Raw genomic sequence first — 20505 nt, forward strand, 5'->3', positions numbered from 1 at the left:
TTCACCTCACCTCGTTCATGCTTTGTGCTGTTGCTAAAGATCTAACAACATGGCAAATTTATTCACATTTCTAGTATTACTTACAGAAAACTACTTGGCTAATTTGGCAACCATACTGATTGACACCCTCATTACAGTAATTCCAATTAGAAATGCAAATTAGGGAGCCACATCTTTGATTAACTGACAGAAAGTTCCTTGTTGGTTTGTGGATGTCCTCCTAGACTTGTGCTGTTGATGTGACACTACTATAAAGCATTGGGAGAGATCATAATTAACCCTATGATGCTAAAGTGAGTTATTTTTAATTACCAGCCATCCGTCCCTCTGTGTTGCATCTCACAATCTGGACTCTCTTCAACTTTCCTGTGTTAAATATGATGCAGAATGATGATATGCTAATTACCGTAGATGGGCATTGGGATTCATTATGTCTGGAATTTACATGAGCTAATTATCGTTTAATGAAACTAATTACTAATAATTTTACTAATTAAAAGGATGAGATATCTCATTATGGTTTTTTTCTCTTAGTGTGATTCCACAATGGACTGTGTGCATATACAGTATGGACAAATTGTTTCAGGAAATGTGTTAATGACATTCACTAACACATATTATTTGTAATGTCTAAATGTCTTATTTGTAATGTTTTCATGTAGTTTTCTTTGTAATAGCAATATCCTTTCATGACCTAATCATATGACCATTTAAATTGGTTTCAGATTTTATTTTGGACTTTTGGACAAATGATTGCTTCAATATCATGGGGAGCTGTTTGAAATGTGTTTGATATAGACACAAATAATATTACATTTAGGTATAGCTATTTTAGGTAAATTCTACAGAACATTTGAAAAATACTGGTATGCAAACCTGAGTTTTGCTGTCTGGCTGCTCTCTTTCCTGTACAATTGCATGTGTATATTGACCTCTGTTGGGCAATAATAGGAATCGCAAACAGACTTTGCATTGATTCCCACAATATGTCAGTGAACCGATTTTCATACAATCACACATTAATATAACATGAACACATAAAGCATACAGCAAATCACTAACAGAAAGCCCTTTATTAGTTTCTCAACCTCACAAGCATTAAATTCTACAATACCTTTTTACAACATGGTTTACAGCTTTACAAAATCAGAGAACACAAAATATTTACAGAGTTGTGAAAACAATAGTTCTCTAACATGACAGATAAATCTCTAAAAGGGCATGCATAGGAGTGAAGTTTGGCAAGTTAAAATACTTTTCTGAAGACAAAACTCTCTTAAATACATACACTTGCATGTAAACTTCTGTCACTAATTATGAATGTAAACACCAGTTACTAATATGAATATAAGTCAGTTGCCATCCCAAAGGTAAACATTACAATGTCCACATAGTGCATGTCTTAGATACATGATCTGTAAAACCAAACACTTTAGTACAAGCATGTTAGTACATCTACTGCCTTAAAATGCCTATCTTGTTAGCTCAAAGGATTTGGCAGTGCATCGGAAGCTTGAGAAATCACCAAGCATTTTGATCTTCAATGTTCCACTTGCACAACTCCACACATCTAAGATCATTGCATAAGAGAGATGACATCTGAGTGACTGATGATGCTAGATGAAAGTCTGCATCTATGCCTTCATCCACCATAAAAATGTAAATAAATTATTTGATTTCTTTACATAAATTGTTATTTTAGATCAAATCTTTATATTATTAAGTGTCACTAATTCGTTTAAAATATAACACCATCCGTTAAAATCACAGATTTCTCACATCAATAAAAATGAACCACTAAACTACATTAGTATTAACTCTAGAATGTTTGCACCTTTTTGTGTTGATCATTTGTAAAGCTAGTAGTTCTTGTGAATATGTTTATCATCATACAACAGGGTCATTCCACCAATTCGGTGCCTTTTGAGAAGTGTAACTTGGAAGAAAAAAAAAACCTTTTGATTTCACTTAATTTGTACATTCGGTCATAAAATGCACATTTAACTTCATAAAAACATATTCACGTAAAAAAAGACCCTATTAAGTGCCAAATAAAGTAACATTTCATCTTAAATCAGCCATTAATCCCCTCGTGAACAGGGGGAATGTACGTTTGTTGTGTGCAACAGGGAGTGGCAATTAAATGCAAGCTAGCTTCACAAAAACAATGAAATAGCTTAAACATTTCTAGCCTGTCTTATCTATGTGTTTTGCTCGACCCATTCAGTTTTCCACCACAAAACACCAGAAAATGGCCAGAAAGAGTAGAAACGGCTCACCTGCTCTTACACTATGATTTGACTATGTTACATTCTTATTACGATTTTTTTTTAAAGGAATAGTTTCACCATATTAAAAACAGATTTCAGTTAATGTAACAGGATTGACCTTAAAATGTAAATGTTTTGTCCTTTAGAAGAACCTCTTATCCAGAGCGACTTACAGGAGCAATTAGGGTTAAGTGGCTCCTCAAGGGCACAGGCAGAATTTACACCTCGTCAGCTCGGGGATTCGAAACAGCGACCTTTCGGTTATTGGCCCATCGCTCTTAACCTCGAAACTTCTTGCCTCCAAAATGAGAGATAGATTTAAATGAATCACTAATCACATGAAATAAAAAATACTTTTCAGAAATGACTGTCAAAGCAACAACTCGGGCTTTACAATGACGGTGAAATTATGGAGGAATCTTTGGATTAAGTTGGTTGAAATCTTCCTAGAAGTGACAGGGTTGATGGAGGAACATGTCAAAATGCTGAATTGGCACTTTAGCAAACCTTTATTCATATATTTTTTTAAACATTGAATTCTCCATGGAGTCTATATTAAAGGGCACTTAATTTAATATAACAGGTTTTTACAATTCAATACTGGTGCACAATGTCTATTTAAATATCAAAGGGACGCAAAAGGCGCTATTTTCGTGGAACAACCCATAAACTGAGGCAGAAATGAAAAAAGTTCCCCTTTCTGAAAGGGAGCATGGAATGAAAACCAGCTCACGCTATTCTCTGTTTTTGTATGTGAACTCAAATTGATCATGATTAAAAATGTATCAAAGCTAGAGAGAAATGAGAGAATGCCCTGCAATTGTATTAGGTTGCCTTGAAAACAGCACTTTCCTCAACTATACTCTATACTGTTATGTAACAGGGGTCTGTGTGCTGCTAAAAGCTTAGCTTCCTCCACTGTCCGACTGCCCAATACTGGGTTCGAACCAGTGATCCTCTGCTTCGCAACACACGTAACTGTCCTCCTTGACAATGTTCCAATGTGTTGAGCCATCCAAAATGTACAAATTGGATGGCTCCATCTGCAACATTTCAAGCAAGCTGTGGCATGAGTTTACGGTATGTTTTTAACTTTGTTACATATAGATATAAAAAGATGATCATATGTCCTTGGACAATGAAGCTGCTGGTGTATGTGTGGTTTTACTGCTGTATCCACCTTGCATCTTGTGTCCGGTGAAGCTGGGTATATGAGCAATGCGGTGGATACTCCTCGCACCTTGACTCATGGCAGTCGGGGAGAGGAGGGATGGAGAGGGAGGGGAGGAGGAGGTGGAGGACGTGGATGTGGGGGACAAAGAGGAGGAGTTGGAAGAGGGGGAGGTGGAGGAGGAAGAGGAAGATGAGCAGTGAGAGAAAGGGCTGGGTCGGCCATTTTGGGTTTGTGATGAGAGGGAAAGAATTTGACGTCTGTCATTGAGAGAAGGGCTAGGAGGGACGAGACGACTCAGATTAAGAGACGGGATGAAAGATTTGTGTGAGGAGGATGGGGAGGAGGAAGGTGATTTAATAGGGTTAGACACAGTGTTTGGACCGGGCAATGACATATTTTTTCCAGAGCTATGACAAAAGGCTGGGATCTTAGAAGCAGGTAAAGCAAGGAAATAATGGTTACTATCCCCACCAGCTTTCTCAGCACTTCTGTTAGCCTGCGAAACAAAGATGGCGGGAGATATGGAATGTCAAGAAAGGCAAAAGAAGGGTTATTATACAAAGATAAATAAGCATCATGTTAGAAAGCAAAGAGGTGGCACTAAAATACACTAATTATAGATCATTCATAGAAAATATGAAGTCAGGATATTATCTACAGGGTTAATGATGCCCACTAATTCACTAATTCAATGCACCAACTCATAACACACATGCAGTGTTTATGACATAAATATCATGCTTCTCAGGGTGATATAAAGAGGGTTAAATAATATTTGGACAGTTCACAGAGGGTGAGTTTAGTTTGAAAATATGTTTAGTTTAGTTGATTTAGTTTAAGGTTGAAGACGTTGAAAAAGTGAAGTGAATCTATCCTTGCCAATCTATCCTTGCCTCCACCTCCAAGTGGATTACAGTTACATAGTGAGCATGCTCAAGGAGCATATAGAGGGGAAGAAGAGGGTACAGATGGTAACAGTCAAAAGGTCTTGAAGACATACAGTAGGAGAACAAGACAGAGAGTGAGTGGATTCAACAAACAGATCCTATAATTGTACAGTTTCCAAGGCTTCATGTAAACTTCTCTAAATCATGAAAGTAGTTTCTCCAATACTTCCTAACACAGGCCATCTTACAGTAAAACTACCTGTGGAAACTGCTTCTGAGTTTTTCCTCCTGGTTTGCCAGCTGACCCGGCTGGTTGCTGCCAGGACTTTGCAGACACAGAAAGTGACATCTGACTCGAAGAAGGAGAGCCACTGGTATTCTGTAAGTATTCAAAAACAGACAAAAGTCATATATTAGGAACAGATTGTGAAAACACCTAAGAGCCAAAGCAACAACAACAGAAAAGACATGTATCCAGAGATAAGATGGCAGTATGCTTACAGTAGATCTGTGCTTCCCAAACTGAGCTACTAGTAGAGTTACCAGCTCCAGGGGGAAGTCTGGGACTATAATGGGGGATTTTGTGTTGAGCTGTATTCTTTTTTTAGTTTGCACTTATAGTTCCACATGCTGTTTGGACATTATTAGTAAAAGCTAATTAAGTTATTTTACTATCAGCTGAGAATAAATTAGCACCCTTGTCATTGATGGTTAAAAACAAATAATATTTATTTATGGTGTTGCGGTATGCCAGAGATGTTCTCATAAAGTAATAACGTTATATTGCCTGTGATTACAGGCTTTGGGTATATCTAGAAAGCTGCCGAGTCCAGTTAGGGGTCCTCGTCTTTTTTCTAAAGTTCAGGAGCCACTGACCCGCCTGCATCAACACTGAGAGCAAAGCATGCACAGTGGAACCATGGCCACAATATAAAGCCAGTCACTGTTCAAAGTCCACAATTAGGAAACAAACACACGTCATAGCAACCCAGGTACCCTGGGACAACAATTATGTCAGCTGACACCACAAAGACAGCTTATAAGCAGAGGTAGATCCCAGCTGTATCCCCAGCAGCGCCTGAAAAACATGTTAATCTTTAGTGGTTAGAGGGAGAGAAGGTGGGAATCTACCAGGGACACAGCCACCAGCCCAGCCCTCATAGGGACCCAGCCACCAGCCCAGCCCTCACAGGGACCCAGCCACCAGCCCTCACAGGGACCCAGCCACCAGTGCAGCGTTAGGGGGAAGGAGCTCTAAGAGAGACCTGTTTCTTGGAGCTGCTTGTGATGGATGGCCTGGGAAGCTCTGGTTTGGACTTCTTACTCTGAGGATGCTTCAGGAACTTTGAGACCTGAGGAGGGGCAGACCTCTTGGAGGGACTTCTCTCTCGTTGGGATTTCACTGTGGCTGGAGACTCTTCACAGGAGTCGGTGTTAGGCGCTGCTGGGCTTATATTGTCCACAGTGATCTCCAGCTGTTTAATGGTCTCCTCTAGACTGGTTATGGAGTCGTAGGCATTCTTACAGATCTCCTCTGTCCTGCGTTTAGAGTTTGACCTGGTGAGAGTGCTTGGTGACGTGATGTTATTCACAGAGGTGAGGTGACTAAAGTCAGTTTGTGGTATGCTACTGCTGTTGATCTCAAACCTTTCGGTCTCATTCATGTGTCCGTCCCACTCCTCCTCGTCCTCATAGACCACCACCTGAAGTGTCTTCTTCCCTGTTTTGGTCCCAGTGCGAATCGCCTGGCTGATGGCCGCCAGCTTATTTTTGGGGAACTTGAATTTGAACTTCTTTTTGGTCTCTGGTTTACTGGTGTTTGAGGGCTCTGTTTTAGACTGTTCTGGTAATGAGCACTCTGCTGTACTCTTCTGTTGCGCAACCACAGCAGGAGTATTATGGTGACTGGTTGCAGTATTTCCTGTCACTGCTGTCTTGTTTGCCTGATGTAGATAAGTGTTAGACTTTACCTGAGGTACACTCTTCTCTGATCTTGCCTCCTCTGCTTCCTCCTTGATGCTCTCCTGGTGCAGCAGCCTATCCAGCTCCTCCTCACACTCAAAGATGGTGGACATACGCTTGTAGGCCGACCGGATGTCCATGGGCTCGTCGAATATGATGATCACAGGCTTCCTGTCGAAGCCACTGTGCTCCTGGCTGATACTGGTGGTGTCGTTCCCCACACTGACGGTCTGAACCTCGGACATGCTGGTACCATTCACTATCTCCTGGTACTCCCCAGTGGACAGAGCCTGCACTCTGTTGCTGGTGATCATCATGAAGGAGATGTTCTCAGGAGGAGGAGGGCCCTCCTCGTCTGGGAGGTCAGGGCTCAGGCTGCTGCCCTCCTCTACATACCGTGGTGTTCTGCTTCTGAAGGACCTCAACACTACCTGCTGGCTCTGGCTGTCACCCAGGCGCCTGCTCTCTGGTGGAGACCCTGGACTACCTGAAACCTCTTGGCCTGTACTACTCACAAACTGGATTACTGGTACTGGGGGTGGTAAAGATGATGATAGTGGAAGTGGTGGTGATGCTGGTGAAGATGGTGGTGGTGATGATGATGGTTTACTGTTAGTAAGATAACAGTCTTGCTGAGAGGGTTCAGATATGTCCTGCTTCTCTGCAGGTATTGGAGGAGACACAGGTTCAACTACCCCCACTTTCTGACACTGAACAGGATCCTTCCGGACATTCTCATCAACGACGCTCTCCTTCCCACTATCTTCTCCAACTGCTATCTTCTGTATATTAGGAGGACAATCTTGGCTTTCCAGCACTGAGTTACATGATACCAGAGGTGTTGTGTATGCTATTAGTAACTCTGTCTGCTGGGAGTCAAATGTATTTGAGTTTGCCACCTGTGAGGGGGACAATGTTCCCTCCCTGCCTTCCGATTGGTCTGTTTTTCCCGATGGAGGCTTCTCATTGGATAACTGCCCTGTGACATAATACATGACCTGGAGAAAAAAAAAATCAGGGGAATATCAACATCAAAAATATACAATATACTCTATTCTGACTGAGGAACATGGTTATTTGGGGAAGTTAAGACTTACCCTGGGACTCTTTGGAACAATGACAAATCTGTTTTCGTCAGTGTTGAGCACACTTTTCTCATTACCCTTGTTCTCCTGACTCTCCTATGACAGTTTAGGAGATAACATCATTGCACAACAGCTCCGAGTTCAGTTTACTTTTCAAATTACATTGAGGAGACCAACCTTGGCAGCCAAGAGGGCATGCTTAGAAAACTAAGGGAAATAGAGTCAAGCACAATGTCATAAGAGATATGCCACAAATGATCAGATGCAGATTCATTCACGGAGCCAGGCAAGAACACTGCACAGTGTGAATGACAAGTCTAATCTCAGAGTGGAAGGAAATGGAAATTAATTGAAGATAATATCACATTTGGAAATCAAGAGCAAACATTTTCCAACACCAAGAGACACCTTTTATATGAGATCAGCCAATTCTCTGAAAGGCATTGATAACATGACAGACAGGAAACACCAAAAGAAACACCAAACCTCCAGCCCCCCAGGCCATTCCAATAGCAATAGCTGCAATAGCTGCAATAGCTGAATACAGCAATGAGTGGCAGTCAGACCAGTGTTCAGAAGCATATTCAATCAAAAGCAAGCTTTCGATCCAAGCTCAGACCAGATTCAGAGGCTGATTAAGCTGTAAGCACAGACAGAACAGACAGGCAGGCCCCAGATCAGATTAGTGTTAGAGGCCAGACAAGCAGTGAGTGAGTTACAAGCAGTGCATGCCTATGGGGGCGGAACGGGTTAGAAAAAGGGTACCACATCTGTTACCTTTGGGTCTTTGGGTGAGAGAGAGAGTTCTGGCTCTATCTGTCTGACTTGAGATGCAGTGCTTGTAAGGTCTATGACACACTTTGTGCTTACATCTCTAAGAGTGTACTTCTGAAACACCTGAGGAGGTCAAATTACACCAATTAGATCACAGATCGTATATCATGACAAGGCCTCTGTGACTGTACAACAAAGGCTGAGTTAAATATCACAGTAACTGATGTATTAGGCAGAGCATATTCTTGTTCACACAGACAAAACCCTTTCCTCCATTGAACAACAGAGGGAGACATGAACACATTTCCATGAGGTTTTCGTAGTAATACAGGTAAGATAAGACCACATACAATAGAGCTACTGTTTATGTTAAAAAAGGCTAAAAAAAAATAGACAAAGGCTTTGTACATATTTGTGGTTTACATGTGACTGTGTATTTTTACCTGTAGTTCCTTCATGAATTTATCCTCTTCCTCATCATCATCCTCTTCTTCTTCATCCTCCTTTTCCCCTGGCTCAGCTGAGGCTATAAAAACAGGAGTGGTTTGGGGCTTGGGCTTGACCTCTGGGGGCTGTCTGGTGGGTTTGGGACTGGGTTGAGGGACCACCGCCTCTTCATCATCCTGAAGGGGATAGTAACACATTGACTTGGACACTGGAATACTTGCCAGAACAAAACTGGCTTAGATAAATTGTCACTGTATCCCCCACTAGGTCATGTGTGCATACACTACTAAAGACAACCATTTGACTGGCAGTGTTATGAGGTTATCCTGTTGAAGACAGCTGTCTGGGAATGCTGCTTGACTAGTGAAATTGCCAACAAATGAGTGGCACACCTGGGCGGTGGTGGCTTCCTTCCTGGTAGTAAAGATGACTTCTCCAGACCTCCCTGTGGTCAGCCCTGGGCCGGACAGTGAAGGGAAGAACCTCCGTGCTGGGGGTGGTGGAAGAGACTTCCCTGACTTCTCTGGGCTGTTCTTCATCTCTCTCTCCACACTGGGCCTGCGAGGCTTCTCAACCATAGGCCTGTGTGGTCGCTCAGGGCTGACCTGAACAGTCATCTCAGCAGCCACATCAGCTGCCTGAGTGGGTTCTGTCAGACGACACACAGACACAGACAATTTATACTGTATGTAGAGCATAAATAATACATACACATCTTGACAAAAGTTTTATTAAACCATGTTTTCAACCCCTTAGCACCCCGCCTAGCAATACAGGTTGGTTGTCAGTCCCCACCCCCCCCATATCTCTATCTACCTGCCCCCTACCCCATATGTTTTCAACCCCTTAGCACCCCGCCTGGCAATACAGGTTGGTTGTCAGTCCCCACCCCCCCCCATATCTCTATCTACCTGCCCCCTACCCCATATCCCCTAACCTAGGATGCTTTTACGTCCACCCCCCCCCCCATAAAAAAATATGAAAATAGGTACTGTATATGTAGCATCTTAGGATGCTTCTTAGATTGATGACACTGGACACATACGTATGTTTTAGTATTTAAATGGTAACTTTGAATAACATTACCGGAATGCACCTGGTGTAAAACTACCTGAGGCTTTCTCGAGCACGATATATATTGCAGACATTTAAACGTCGACGGATAGCAGAAAGCAAACCCCGTTTTGAATCAATACTGCCATCTATTGGTAAACACAATACTCAACATACATATGTGTATATATATACTGTAGTAACCTGAAATATTTATGTTGAGTATTATATTTACCATATATATATATATGTGTGTGTGTGTGTGTTGGGCTTTAGCTCAGATTATTCTTCACAGAGTCTTCTTCACAAAGCAAATTTGTCCAGGCCTCAATTGTTTCTTGACAAGAACCTTTCATTCTCGCTGTCGATAATTCTAATGTTATAACTTCTACTAGTGACTGTATCCACTGGTGAATTGTGAGAGTGGGGTGTTTGCCACTTAAGAGCCAGCATCTTTTTGTTGCGGAAGTGCTGCCTGCCCGCAGTAATCGTCTGTGATTGACTGAGAGATTGAAGGAGTTATCATCGTTTAGTACCATAGTAGATGCAACGCATTGAATGTTTACATTCATGCACTTCGAAATTAATTTTGTAACTTTGTCCCAGAAGCATTTAACTGCAGGGCACTCCCAACATCACATGAAGGAATGTGCCTACCTGTTTTAGGAGACACACTGAACAGTGTGATACAGTCTGTGAACAAATTTAGAATGTATAAATTGGTGGTTCAGATTACGGGATGACAAGGTCATATTTTTTCATATTCTTTTCCAGTTAAAGGGTTATTCAGATTCACTTACTGTAGATCTGTGTACCATACTTTTTTAATGTCTAGCCTAGAATATGAGCTTTCCAAAAGTGCTTAAAAAAACTTTATTTATAGATTTTCAGATATAACAACAAAAACAGTACAACCCCAACCCCTCATCCCTCCCTCCAAACCACCCACCCACAAAGGCATCTATAAATATAAGTTAAATAGGAAAGAAAAATAGAAACAAACATTAATAGAAACTGAAACATTGGAAAAATCAGCACAAATGGCCACTAGAACTGACATGACTGCTCACCAAACTATGCAAGTTACACTAAGTAAAAGACAGGCTGTCCACGTATTGTATTAATGGAGACCAGTTTAAGTCTAACTTCTGTCGGGACCCAAGCACAGTGTATTTCACCCTCTCCAGAGGCAGGGATGACATCACTTCCTTAACCCACTGCATAAAGGAGGGCGGCTTTGCAGACTTCCAGTGAAAGAGGACAAGGTGGCAAGCTAGCAGTGATGCTGTCGCATTCACCTGATGTGTGGTAGCATTCTGGTCTAGGGGAAGTACCCCAAAAATAGCAGTGACTGGGTTGGGGCAAACAGCTGCATTACACATATGTGAGAACGCATCAAAAATGGGTCCCAGAGGCCACTCAAAGATTTGCATGACCAAAACATGTGTTGCACAGTTGCTGGACTCTGGGGTCAACATTTGGGTATATTTTTTGCCAATCTGTCATTTGAGTAATGGAGACGGTTCAAAACCTTAAACTGAATAAGCCATTGCCTTATGCAAAATTATGTGTGGATACACTCAATACTTTATTGCCATATACTGTATCACCGGGTAGCTTGCCACCTGTGTCTTGCTCCATTGCAGATTTTGTATTTGCAAAGGAAGGCGGATTAATGTCCTGTATTATGTCGTATAATCTTGAGATTGTGCCGTTCAGATAAGGGTTAAGATCTAAACACCTCACGACTGGACACTTTGTGGGCTCGAGTGGAAATTAAAGGGAAATGTATTTTGGCAAAGTTGCAAGTATCTAAAAAAGTGGGTTTTGGGAATATTATGGTCAACCCTCAGAGTATCAAATGAGACAAATGTGTTATCAACAAATAGGTCACAAAAAAACATTTGTGGATTTCGTGGATTCGTCCTTCGTGGACCACCTTATGAAATCCTGCTTACTGCGCTCCAGGAGTGTTTTGAAGTTATGTGTAAACAGAGTGTGTGACCTTTATTCCCAAATAAGAAAAAACCTGATGCTCCACCTTAAATGGGAAATTGGCATACCCAATTCCTTCTGCTAACTGATTCATGGGGAGGAGCATGCTTTTTGTTAGGTTTAACTTCTAACCAAAGAATGTCCCAAAACCTTGTAGCATGTCCAAGAGATGGGGTATAGACTCCACAGTGTTAGAGATGTATAAAAGAAGACCGTCTGCATATAAGGACACCTTGTGAGTCATGTTGCCCCTCAATATCCCCTTAATCCTCTCCTCCGCCCGCAGAGCGACAGCAAGAGGCTCAGTAACCATATTAAATAGGAAAGGGGATAAACAGCAACCCTGCCTGGCCCCCCTGTGGAGAGGGAAGTAGCTGGAGGTAACATTGTTGGTGCGAACAGAAGCCACTGGGGACGAGTACAAAATCTTAATCCAGTAAAGGAATGGCGGCCAAACACAAATCTCTCTAGTAAATAATTATTCCCACTCAACCCGGTCGAAAGCCTATTCAGCATCAAGAGATGACAACCTTTGGCTGTAGAGTTGACTGGGCAGAATAAAGAACATTAAATAGCCGGCGAATATTGTAGAAATATTGCTTACCTGAGATAAATCCGGTTTGGATCACTGTCTCTAAATGGCACGAAAGGCTTATAGGGCGGTACGAGCCACAGTCTAGGGGATTGTTTTTTTAAAGAAAAAACTAAATAGTCGCCTGGGTAAGTGTCTGTGGCAGTTTCTGACTAGAAAGGATTTCATTGTACATTGAGCTGATGATAGGAGATCATTTAGAGGAGAATGTTTTATAAAATTCAATAGGGAAGCCATTAGGCACAGGGGCTTTACCACTCTGCATGGACTGGATTGCCAGAGTAGCTTCATCATCACTTATTGAGGCATCCATGTTGGTTTGTTCATCTGAATTGAGACAGGGGATGTCCAGATTGTCTAGAAATGCATGCATACAAGATGTGTCAGGAAGAGCCTCTGGTGAGTTAAGAGCCGAATAGAATTGATTAAATTGATTGTTGATTTCTTTGGGATTGGTAGACGTTAAATCAGCTGCAACACAGAATTAAGGTATTGTGCTGCTAGCAGCGGATTGTCAAAGCTGGTGAGATAACAACTTGACATAGAATTTTTGACTGGACTTAAAACAGCAGTTTGTTTGGTGGAAAGATTGTCAAATTTCGATTGGTGTAGCAGTCTCTCTTTGTAGAGTTCAGGAGTCGGAGAAGAAGCATATCTGTAGTCCACATTTAGATTGAGTTGAGAGAGCTCCGATAAGCGTTTGGTGCGCTGTGTGTTGGCATGGTAGCCTAGTGGTTAGAGCGTTGGACTAGTAACCGGAAGGCTGCAAGTTCAAGCCCCCGAGCTGACAAGGTACAAATCTGTCGTTCTGCCCCTGAACAGGCAGTTAACCCACTGTTCCCAGGCCGTCAGTGAAAATAAGAATTTGTTCTTAACTGACTTGCCTAGTTAAATAAAGGTAAAATAAAAATACGCTGTGTATGAAATAATTTGTCCCCTTAGATATGCTTTTAACGACTCCCACACAGTAGAGTGAGACACATCAGGGGTGCAGTTGATCTGTAAAAAGACATCAATGTGAGTTGATATGTATTTTTTTAAAGGCACTACAGGATAGTAGTAGTGGGTCAAGTTGCCACACGCATTGTGACACAGTACTGTCCGGAAAGCGGATATCTAGCTGGACAGAGCTATGGTCTGATATAATGATGCTGTGATATTGGGGCGGCAGGTAGCCTAGCATTGGACTAGTAACCGAAAGGTTGCAAGATCAAATCCCCAAGCAGGTAAAAATCTGTCGTTCTGCCCCTGAACTAGGCAGTGTTCCTAGGCCGTCATTGAAAATAAGAATTTGCTCTTAACTGACATGCCTAGTTAAATAAAGGTAAATATATATATATATATATTGCCTATTACAAAAGGAAGAATTCTATTGTCCAGCAGGAAAAATTAGTTGATTACTGCACCTGATTTTGAAAGAAAATATTAAAAAATATTGGCTATTAGTTACAAAAGGAAGAATTTTATTGTCAAAATCAGGCACAGTAATCATTTCTAGAATCATATACAAAAAATGTTTAGCCCTTTTTTCTCCCCAATTTCGTGGTATCCAATTGTTAATAGTTATTGTCTTGTCTCATCGCTACAACTCCCGTACGGGCTCGGGAGAGACACAACCCAACCAAGCCGCACTGCTTCTTAACACAGCGCACATCCAATCCGGAAGCCAGCCGCACCAATGTGTCGGAGGAAACACCGTACACCTAGCGACCTGGTCAGCGCGCACTGTGCCCGGCCCGCAACATGGGTCACTAGTGCGCGATGAGACAAGGATATCCCTACCGGCCAAACCCTCCCTAACCCGGACGACGCTAGGCCAATTGTGCGTCGCTCCATGGACCTCCCGGTCGCGGCCGGCTGCGACAGAGCTTGGGCTCGAACCCAGGGTCTCTGGTGGCACAGCTAGCACTGCGATGCAGTGTAGAATCCTATAATTTGTCTGATCCATGGAGGAGCAATCCCACAGAAAACAAGTAAAACCTAGAGTATGATTCGTGGACTGGAGGGAAAAAAAGGAGTACTGTTTAGCAGTGGGATTTGCTCCCACATTGTTGGGCTTCGGTCGGGATCTGTCTAGACTTGGATGCAATACACATTTGAAATCTCCGCCCAATATCAAATGATGAGGGTTAAGGTCGGGAACTGTTGCGATAAGGTCAGAGAAATTGAGCGTCATCCCAATTAGGATCATAGAGGTTAGCCAGAATAAACCATTTCCCCATCACTATAATATATCTGCCATTAGTATCTGAAATTACTTTGGTGGAGACAAGCTAGGTACCTTTTCTGATAAGGATGGCTGCCCTGCTGGTCTACCCATTTTCTCTTTAGTTTATCATGGTCGCTGGACCAGAGATGGGTCTCTTGGAGAGAAACCATGTCCGGACTTAAGGACTTAAGATGAGCATACACGCGGCTATGCTTGACCACCTGATTAGTTCCTTTCACGTTCCAGCTGATAAAGAAAGTGGAGCCTAGAGTATGTGAATTAGGCAGTCATAGTAATCAGAAATGAATGTTAGGACAATCACATGGCCAGTGTGCTGAAAGGTCAGAGTAATAAAATATAAATACAATTTTAAAAAACTGCTAAAAACAGCAAAATACCCTGAAGAAAAGCTTGGACCCCTATGCTGGCCTTCCCCCTGTTGGTAGGCTGCATCTACCTCTCCTAGACTAGAGCAAAATGCTACTGTGTTAAACTAAACCTCAGTAAAGTTCTATCCAGGGCAAACATAATCACATTTACACCTAGGGAAGGGGATTCTGGAGGGAAACTGTCACACCCTGATCTGGTTCACCTGTCCTTGTGATTGTCTCCACCTCCTCCAGGTGTCGCTTATAATCCCCGGTGTATATATCCCTGTGCTTCCTGTCTCTCTGTGCCAGTTCATATTGTTTGCCAAGTCAACCAGCGGTATTTCCTGTCCCTATTTTATCCCAGTCTCTGTTTGTTTCTAGTCCTCCTGGTTTCGATCCTTGCCTGTTCTGACTCCGAATCCGCCTGCCTGACCACCAGCCTGCATATCCCCTTGTACTGTTTTGGACTCAGATCTGATTTCTGACCCCTGCCTGGCCCGACCTCGATACTTCATATCGTCTGGTACCGTTTGTACTCTGCCCTGGTTTATGAACTCTCGCCTGGCCCCGACATGCCTTTGACCACTCCCTTTGTTATAATAAATATTGGAGCACTACCATCTGGCTCCTGTGTCTGCATTTGGGTCTCGCCACGTGCCCTGATAGATGGCTGAGGTGGTTCTAAGGTATCTTATGCTATTTGCATATTTGAAGGATAGTAAAACAATATATAAAAAAGGAGGTATAGGAATATGTCCCCCCCCGACCAACCCCATCTACTTGGGATGACTTAAAAACACATATACAGTTGAAGTCGGAAGTTTACATACACTTAGGTTGGAGTCATTAAAACTTGTTTTTCAACCACTCCACACATTTCTTGTAAAAAAACTATAGTTTTGGCAAGTCAGTTAGGACATATACTTTGTGCATGTCAAGTAATTTTTCCAACAACTGTTTACAGACAATTCCAGTTGGTCAGAAATTTACATACACTAAGTTGACTGTTCCTTTTAAACAGCTTGGAAAATTCCAGAAAATTATATCATGACTTTAGAAGCTTCTGATAGGCTAATTGACATCATTTGAGTCAATTGGAGGTGTACCTGCGGATGTATTTCAAGGCCTACCTTCAAACTCAGTGCCTCTTTGCTTGACGTCATGGGAAAATCAAAAGAAATCAGTCAAGTAGATTTGTAGACCTCCACAAGTCTGGTTCATTCTTGGGAGCGATTTACAAACACCTGAAGGTACCGCGTTCATCTGTACAAACAATAGTATGCAAGTATAAACACCATGGGACCACGAAGCCATCATACCACTCAGGAAGGAGACGCCTTCTGTCTCCTAGCGATGAACATACTTTTAGGCGAAAAGTGCAAATCAATCCCAGAACAACAGCAAAGGACCTTGTGAAGATGCTGGACGAAACAGGTACAAAAGTATCTATATCCACAGTAAAACAAGTCCTATATCGACATAACCTGAAAGGACGCTCAGCAAGGAAGAAGCCACTGCTCCAAAACCACCATAAAAAAGCCAGACTACAGTTTTCAACTGCACATTGGGACAAATATCATACTTTTTGGAGAAATGTCCTCTGGTCTGATGAAACAAAAATAGAACTGTTTGGCCATTATGACAATCGTTAGGTTTGGAGGAAAAAGGGGTGCTTGCAAGCCGAAGAACACCATCCCAACAGTGAAGTACGGGGGTGGCAGCATCATGTTGTGGGGGTGCTTTGCTGCAGGAGGGACTGGTGCACTTCACAAAATAGATGGCATCATGAAGAAGAAAAATTGTGTGGATATATTGAAGCAACATCTCAAGACATCAGTCAGGAAGTTAAAGCTTGGTCGCAAATGGGTCTTCCAAATGGACAATGACCCCAAGCATACTTCCAAAGTTGTGCCAAAATGGCTAAAGGACAACAAAGTCAAGGTATTGGAGTGGCCATCACAAAGCCCTGACCTCAATCCCATAGAACATTTGTGGGCAGAACTGAAAAAGCGTGTGCGAGCAAGGAGGCCTACAAACCTGATTTAGTTACACCAGCTCTGCCAGGAGGAATGGGCCAAAATTCACCCAACTTATTGTGGGAAGCTTGTGGAAGGCTACCCAACATGTTTGACCCAAGTTAAACAATTTAAAGGCAATGCTACCAAATACTAATTGAGTGCATGTAAACTTCTGACCCACTGGGAATCTGATGAAAGAAATAAACGCTGAAATAAACCATTCTCGCTACTATTATTCTGACATTTCACATTCTTAAAATAAAGTGGTGATTCTAACTGACCTAAGACAGGGAATTTTTACTAGGATTAAATGTAAAGAATTGTGAAAAACTGAGTTTAAATGTATTTAACTAAGGTGTATGTAAATTGCAGACCTCAACATTTAATTAAGTAAGTAAATAGGAAAACAAACCCAGTAAAATTCAACATTTGTAGAAATGTAACCCTCTGTTGAACATCCTAACAAGCCAGAACACTGAAAATTGACTGGCATTGTAATTAATACCTGTCGCTCGGCTATACAACCAGCAAACCCGTGCCATCCGCCCACAAGCACCAGAGCGGACCAACCAGTGAAATTCTAAAGAATAATACATATGGTCCTTTGGGAGTATAAACTTATATGTATTAAACATGCTCACAGTATGTTAGTAGGGTATCCTATTAAGGCATAGAAAGAGAGCTCAGAGGCTAGCCTTAGGCAGCGAATAGGCTAATTATTACTGCATCACCTAGCACTGTGCCTATACAGCCACAGATAGTTGGTAAAAGCTAACTGTGTCATGTACTGTAAATAAAATACTATTCAAACTATATTGTCCTTGTGAGAACATGTCACCCTATACATACCATCATTGTTCATAACGTTAAATTACTGGATGAATAATTGTCATTTTTTATTCCGGCCATCGTGGGTGATGGGAGCCGCTCGCGCTGGCTTACGGAAGACATCCTCCTTCTCCTGAATGTAGTGGAATTTAACTAACTTTTCGGTAAGGACTGTATGCTTCTGTGCGATTGGGGGCGTAATCGAGGCCTAGAATTTCCTGTAGCAATTTAGCTATGGACAGGGTAGGCTGCATTCCGCCTACGGTCTCGAGTCCCTCTCTCACGCCGAAAATTTGACTGTTCCCCCGGCGCTGTCTGTTCTCGAGGTCCTCAACCTTGGAAGTGAGTTTGAAGACATCTGATGATAGCCGGGTGACTTGCTCTTTGTGTCACCACTTTGTTGGAGTAAATATTTGCACCATCTTCCAGGCTATTCAGACGGGTGTCATGTCTCACCAAGTCTAGATTAACGGAGTTGATCTTTATGTTGACCTCGGTGGAGAGAATAGCTATTTGTGGAGATGGGTCAGTGGATAATGACTCCACCTTAGCCAGCACAGTCTATTCAGGTTTAATGATAGCCACCATTACCATGTCTAGGTTGGGGGGGGATCAGAGTCAGTGTCAGGTGAGCCCGAGGTTTCAGCAGAGGCCTGCTCCTTTGTGGGCCGCGGACCGTTGTCTCAACATTTTACGATAAAAGTGCCAACATTTTCAGAAAATAAGACAGATTAGTAAATTGGGTTTGATTCCAAATTAAATGTTACAAAATTAACACGTGGGGGAGGTGTTGGTCAAGTATTAATAGTAAATTGTTCGCCCTGGATCGGAACACTGAGAAAACGTGACTTCACAGGTTGCTGCTCACCAGCGCTCCCCCTTTCCACATTTTCTTATGTTAAAGTCTTACTCTAAAATGGATGAAAACATTTTTTTTTTATCCTCAATCTTTGTTTTGTGTCCCACAAAACCACTGAAATATCACATTTACATAAGAATTCAGGCCCTTTACTAAGTACTTTGTTGTAGCACCTTTGGCAGCGATTACAGCCTTGAGTATGATGCTACAAGCTTGGCACACTTGTATTTGGGAAGTTTCTCCCATTCTTCTCTGCAGATCCTCTCAAGCTCTGTCAGGTTGGATGGGGAGCGTCGCTGCAAAGCTATTTTCAGGTATCTCCAGAGAAGTTCGATCTGGTTCAAGTCCGGGCTCTGCATTGTCTTGCCTGTGTGCTTGAGGTCATTGTGCTGTTTTAAGGTGAATTTTCACCCCAGTCTGAGGTCCTGAGCACTCTGGAGCAAGCTTTCATCAAATATCTCTCTGTACTTTGCTCAGTTCATCTTTCCCTCGATCCTGACTAGTCTCCCAGCCCCTGCTGCTGAAAAACATCCTCACAGCATGATGCTGCCACTACCATGCGTGACGCTTGGCATTCAGACCAACAAGTTCAATCTTGTTTTCATCAGACCAGAGAATCTTGTTTCTCATGGTCAGAGTCCTTTAGGTGCCTTTTAGCAAATTCCAAGCGGGTTGTCATGCACCTTTTACTGAAGAGTGGCTTCTGTCTGGCCACTCTATCATAAAGGCCTGATTTGTGGAGTGCTGCTGTGATGGTTGTCCTACTGGAAGGTTTTCAAATCTCCACAGAGGAATTCTGGATCTCTGTCCGAATGACCATCAGGTTTTTGGTCACCTCCCTGACCAAATCCCTTTCCCCATGATTGCTCAGTTTGGCTGGGTGGCCAGCTCTAGGAAGAGTCTTGGTGGTTCTAAATTTCTTCCATTTAAGAATGATTGAGGGCACTGTGTTCTTGAGGACCTTCAATGCTGCAGAAATGTTTTGGCTACCCTTCCCCAGATCTGTGCCTGACCTTATATGTGTGTGTGTGTGTGTGTGTGTGTGTGTGCGCGCGTGTCTCCAAATCATGTCAAATCAATTGAATTTACCACAGGTGGACTCCAATCAAGTTGTAGAAACATCTCAAAGATGATCAATGGAAACAGGATTTACCTGCGCTCAATTTTGAGTCTCAAAGCAAAAAGTCTGAATACTTATGTAAATAAGATATCTGTTTTTTTAAATTATTTATACATTTGCAAAAATGTCTAAAAACCTGTTTTCGTGTTGTCATTTTGAGGTATTGTGTGTGTATTGATGCAGATTTTTTATTTTTTTTAATCAATTTTAGAATAAGGCAGTAAGTTAACAAAATGTGTAAAAATTCAAGGGGACTGAATACTTTCTGAATGCATTGTATATGGTTCAATCATCAGCATACTGGGACACAAAGGCTTTGTTTAGTGCCAGGTCATTGGTAAAAATATAAAAGAATAGATGGCCTAGAGAGCTGCCCTGCGGTACACCACATCCTACACGTTTCACATTAGAAAGGCTTCCATTAAAGAAAGCTCTGTGAGTTTAATTAGCTAGATCAGAATCCACGATATGGCAATCTAAGGTTGAAAATGCATAAAACATACAGTACCAGTCAAAAGTTTGGAAAAACCTACTCATTGAAGGGGTTTTCTTTATTTTTACTATATTGTAGAATAATAGTGAAGACATCAAAACTATTAAATAAAACACATGGAATCATGTAGTAACCAAAAAAGTGTTAAACAAATTAAAATGTTTTATATTTGAGATTCTTCAAAGTAGCCACCCTTTGCTTTGTGTAGGTGTGTCCAAACTTTTGACTTCTACTGTAAGTTAACAGGTTATGGTCAATAATATCAAAGGCTCCACTGAAATCTAACAGTACAGCTCCCACAATCTTTTTATTATAATTTTTTTTCAACCAATCATGAGTCATTTGTGTCAGTGCAGTACATGCTGAGT

The 20505-nt window shown here is 42.0% G+C and overlaps 1 protein-coding gene across 5 annotated transcripts in view; it reads right to left on the reverse strand.

The window, feature by feature from the left end:
* Window positions 1-1058: 1058 nt before the first annotated feature.
* The window catches only part of LOC135513735 (sickle tail protein homolog), a 90587-nt gene continuing 71140 nt past the window's right edge, over window positions 1059-20505 (reverse strand). For 4 of the 5 annotated variants that reach the window (XM_064936637.1, XM_064936646.1, XM_064936654.1 and 1 more), the window contains 6 exons: window positions 8992-9248; window positions 8596-8775; window positions 8156-8275; window positions 7391-7474; window positions 5597-7291; window positions 1059-4710 (listed from right to left, as the gene is read on the reverse strand). In XM_064936637.1, the coding sequence (XP_064792709.1) occupies window positions 4576-4710; window positions 5597-7291; window positions 7391-7474; window positions 8156-8275; window positions 8596-8775; window positions 8992-9248 (2471 nt within the window). In that variant the 3' untranslated portion in view covers window positions 1059-4575. The remainder of the gene's footprint in view (window positions 4711-5596; window positions 7292-7390; window positions 7475-8155; window positions 8276-8595; window positions 8776-8991; window positions 9249-20505) is intronic. The other variant, XM_064936630.1, reaches the window with a different exon arrangement.

This window comes from Oncorhynchus masou, chromosome 3, assembly GCF_036934945.1.
Source record: "Oncorhynchus masou masou isolate Uvic2021 chromosome 3, UVic_Omas_1.1, whole genome shotgun sequence".
Taxonomy (NCBI): Eukaryota; Metazoa; Chordata; class Actinopteri; order Salmoniformes; family Salmonidae; genus Oncorhynchus; species Oncorhynchus masou.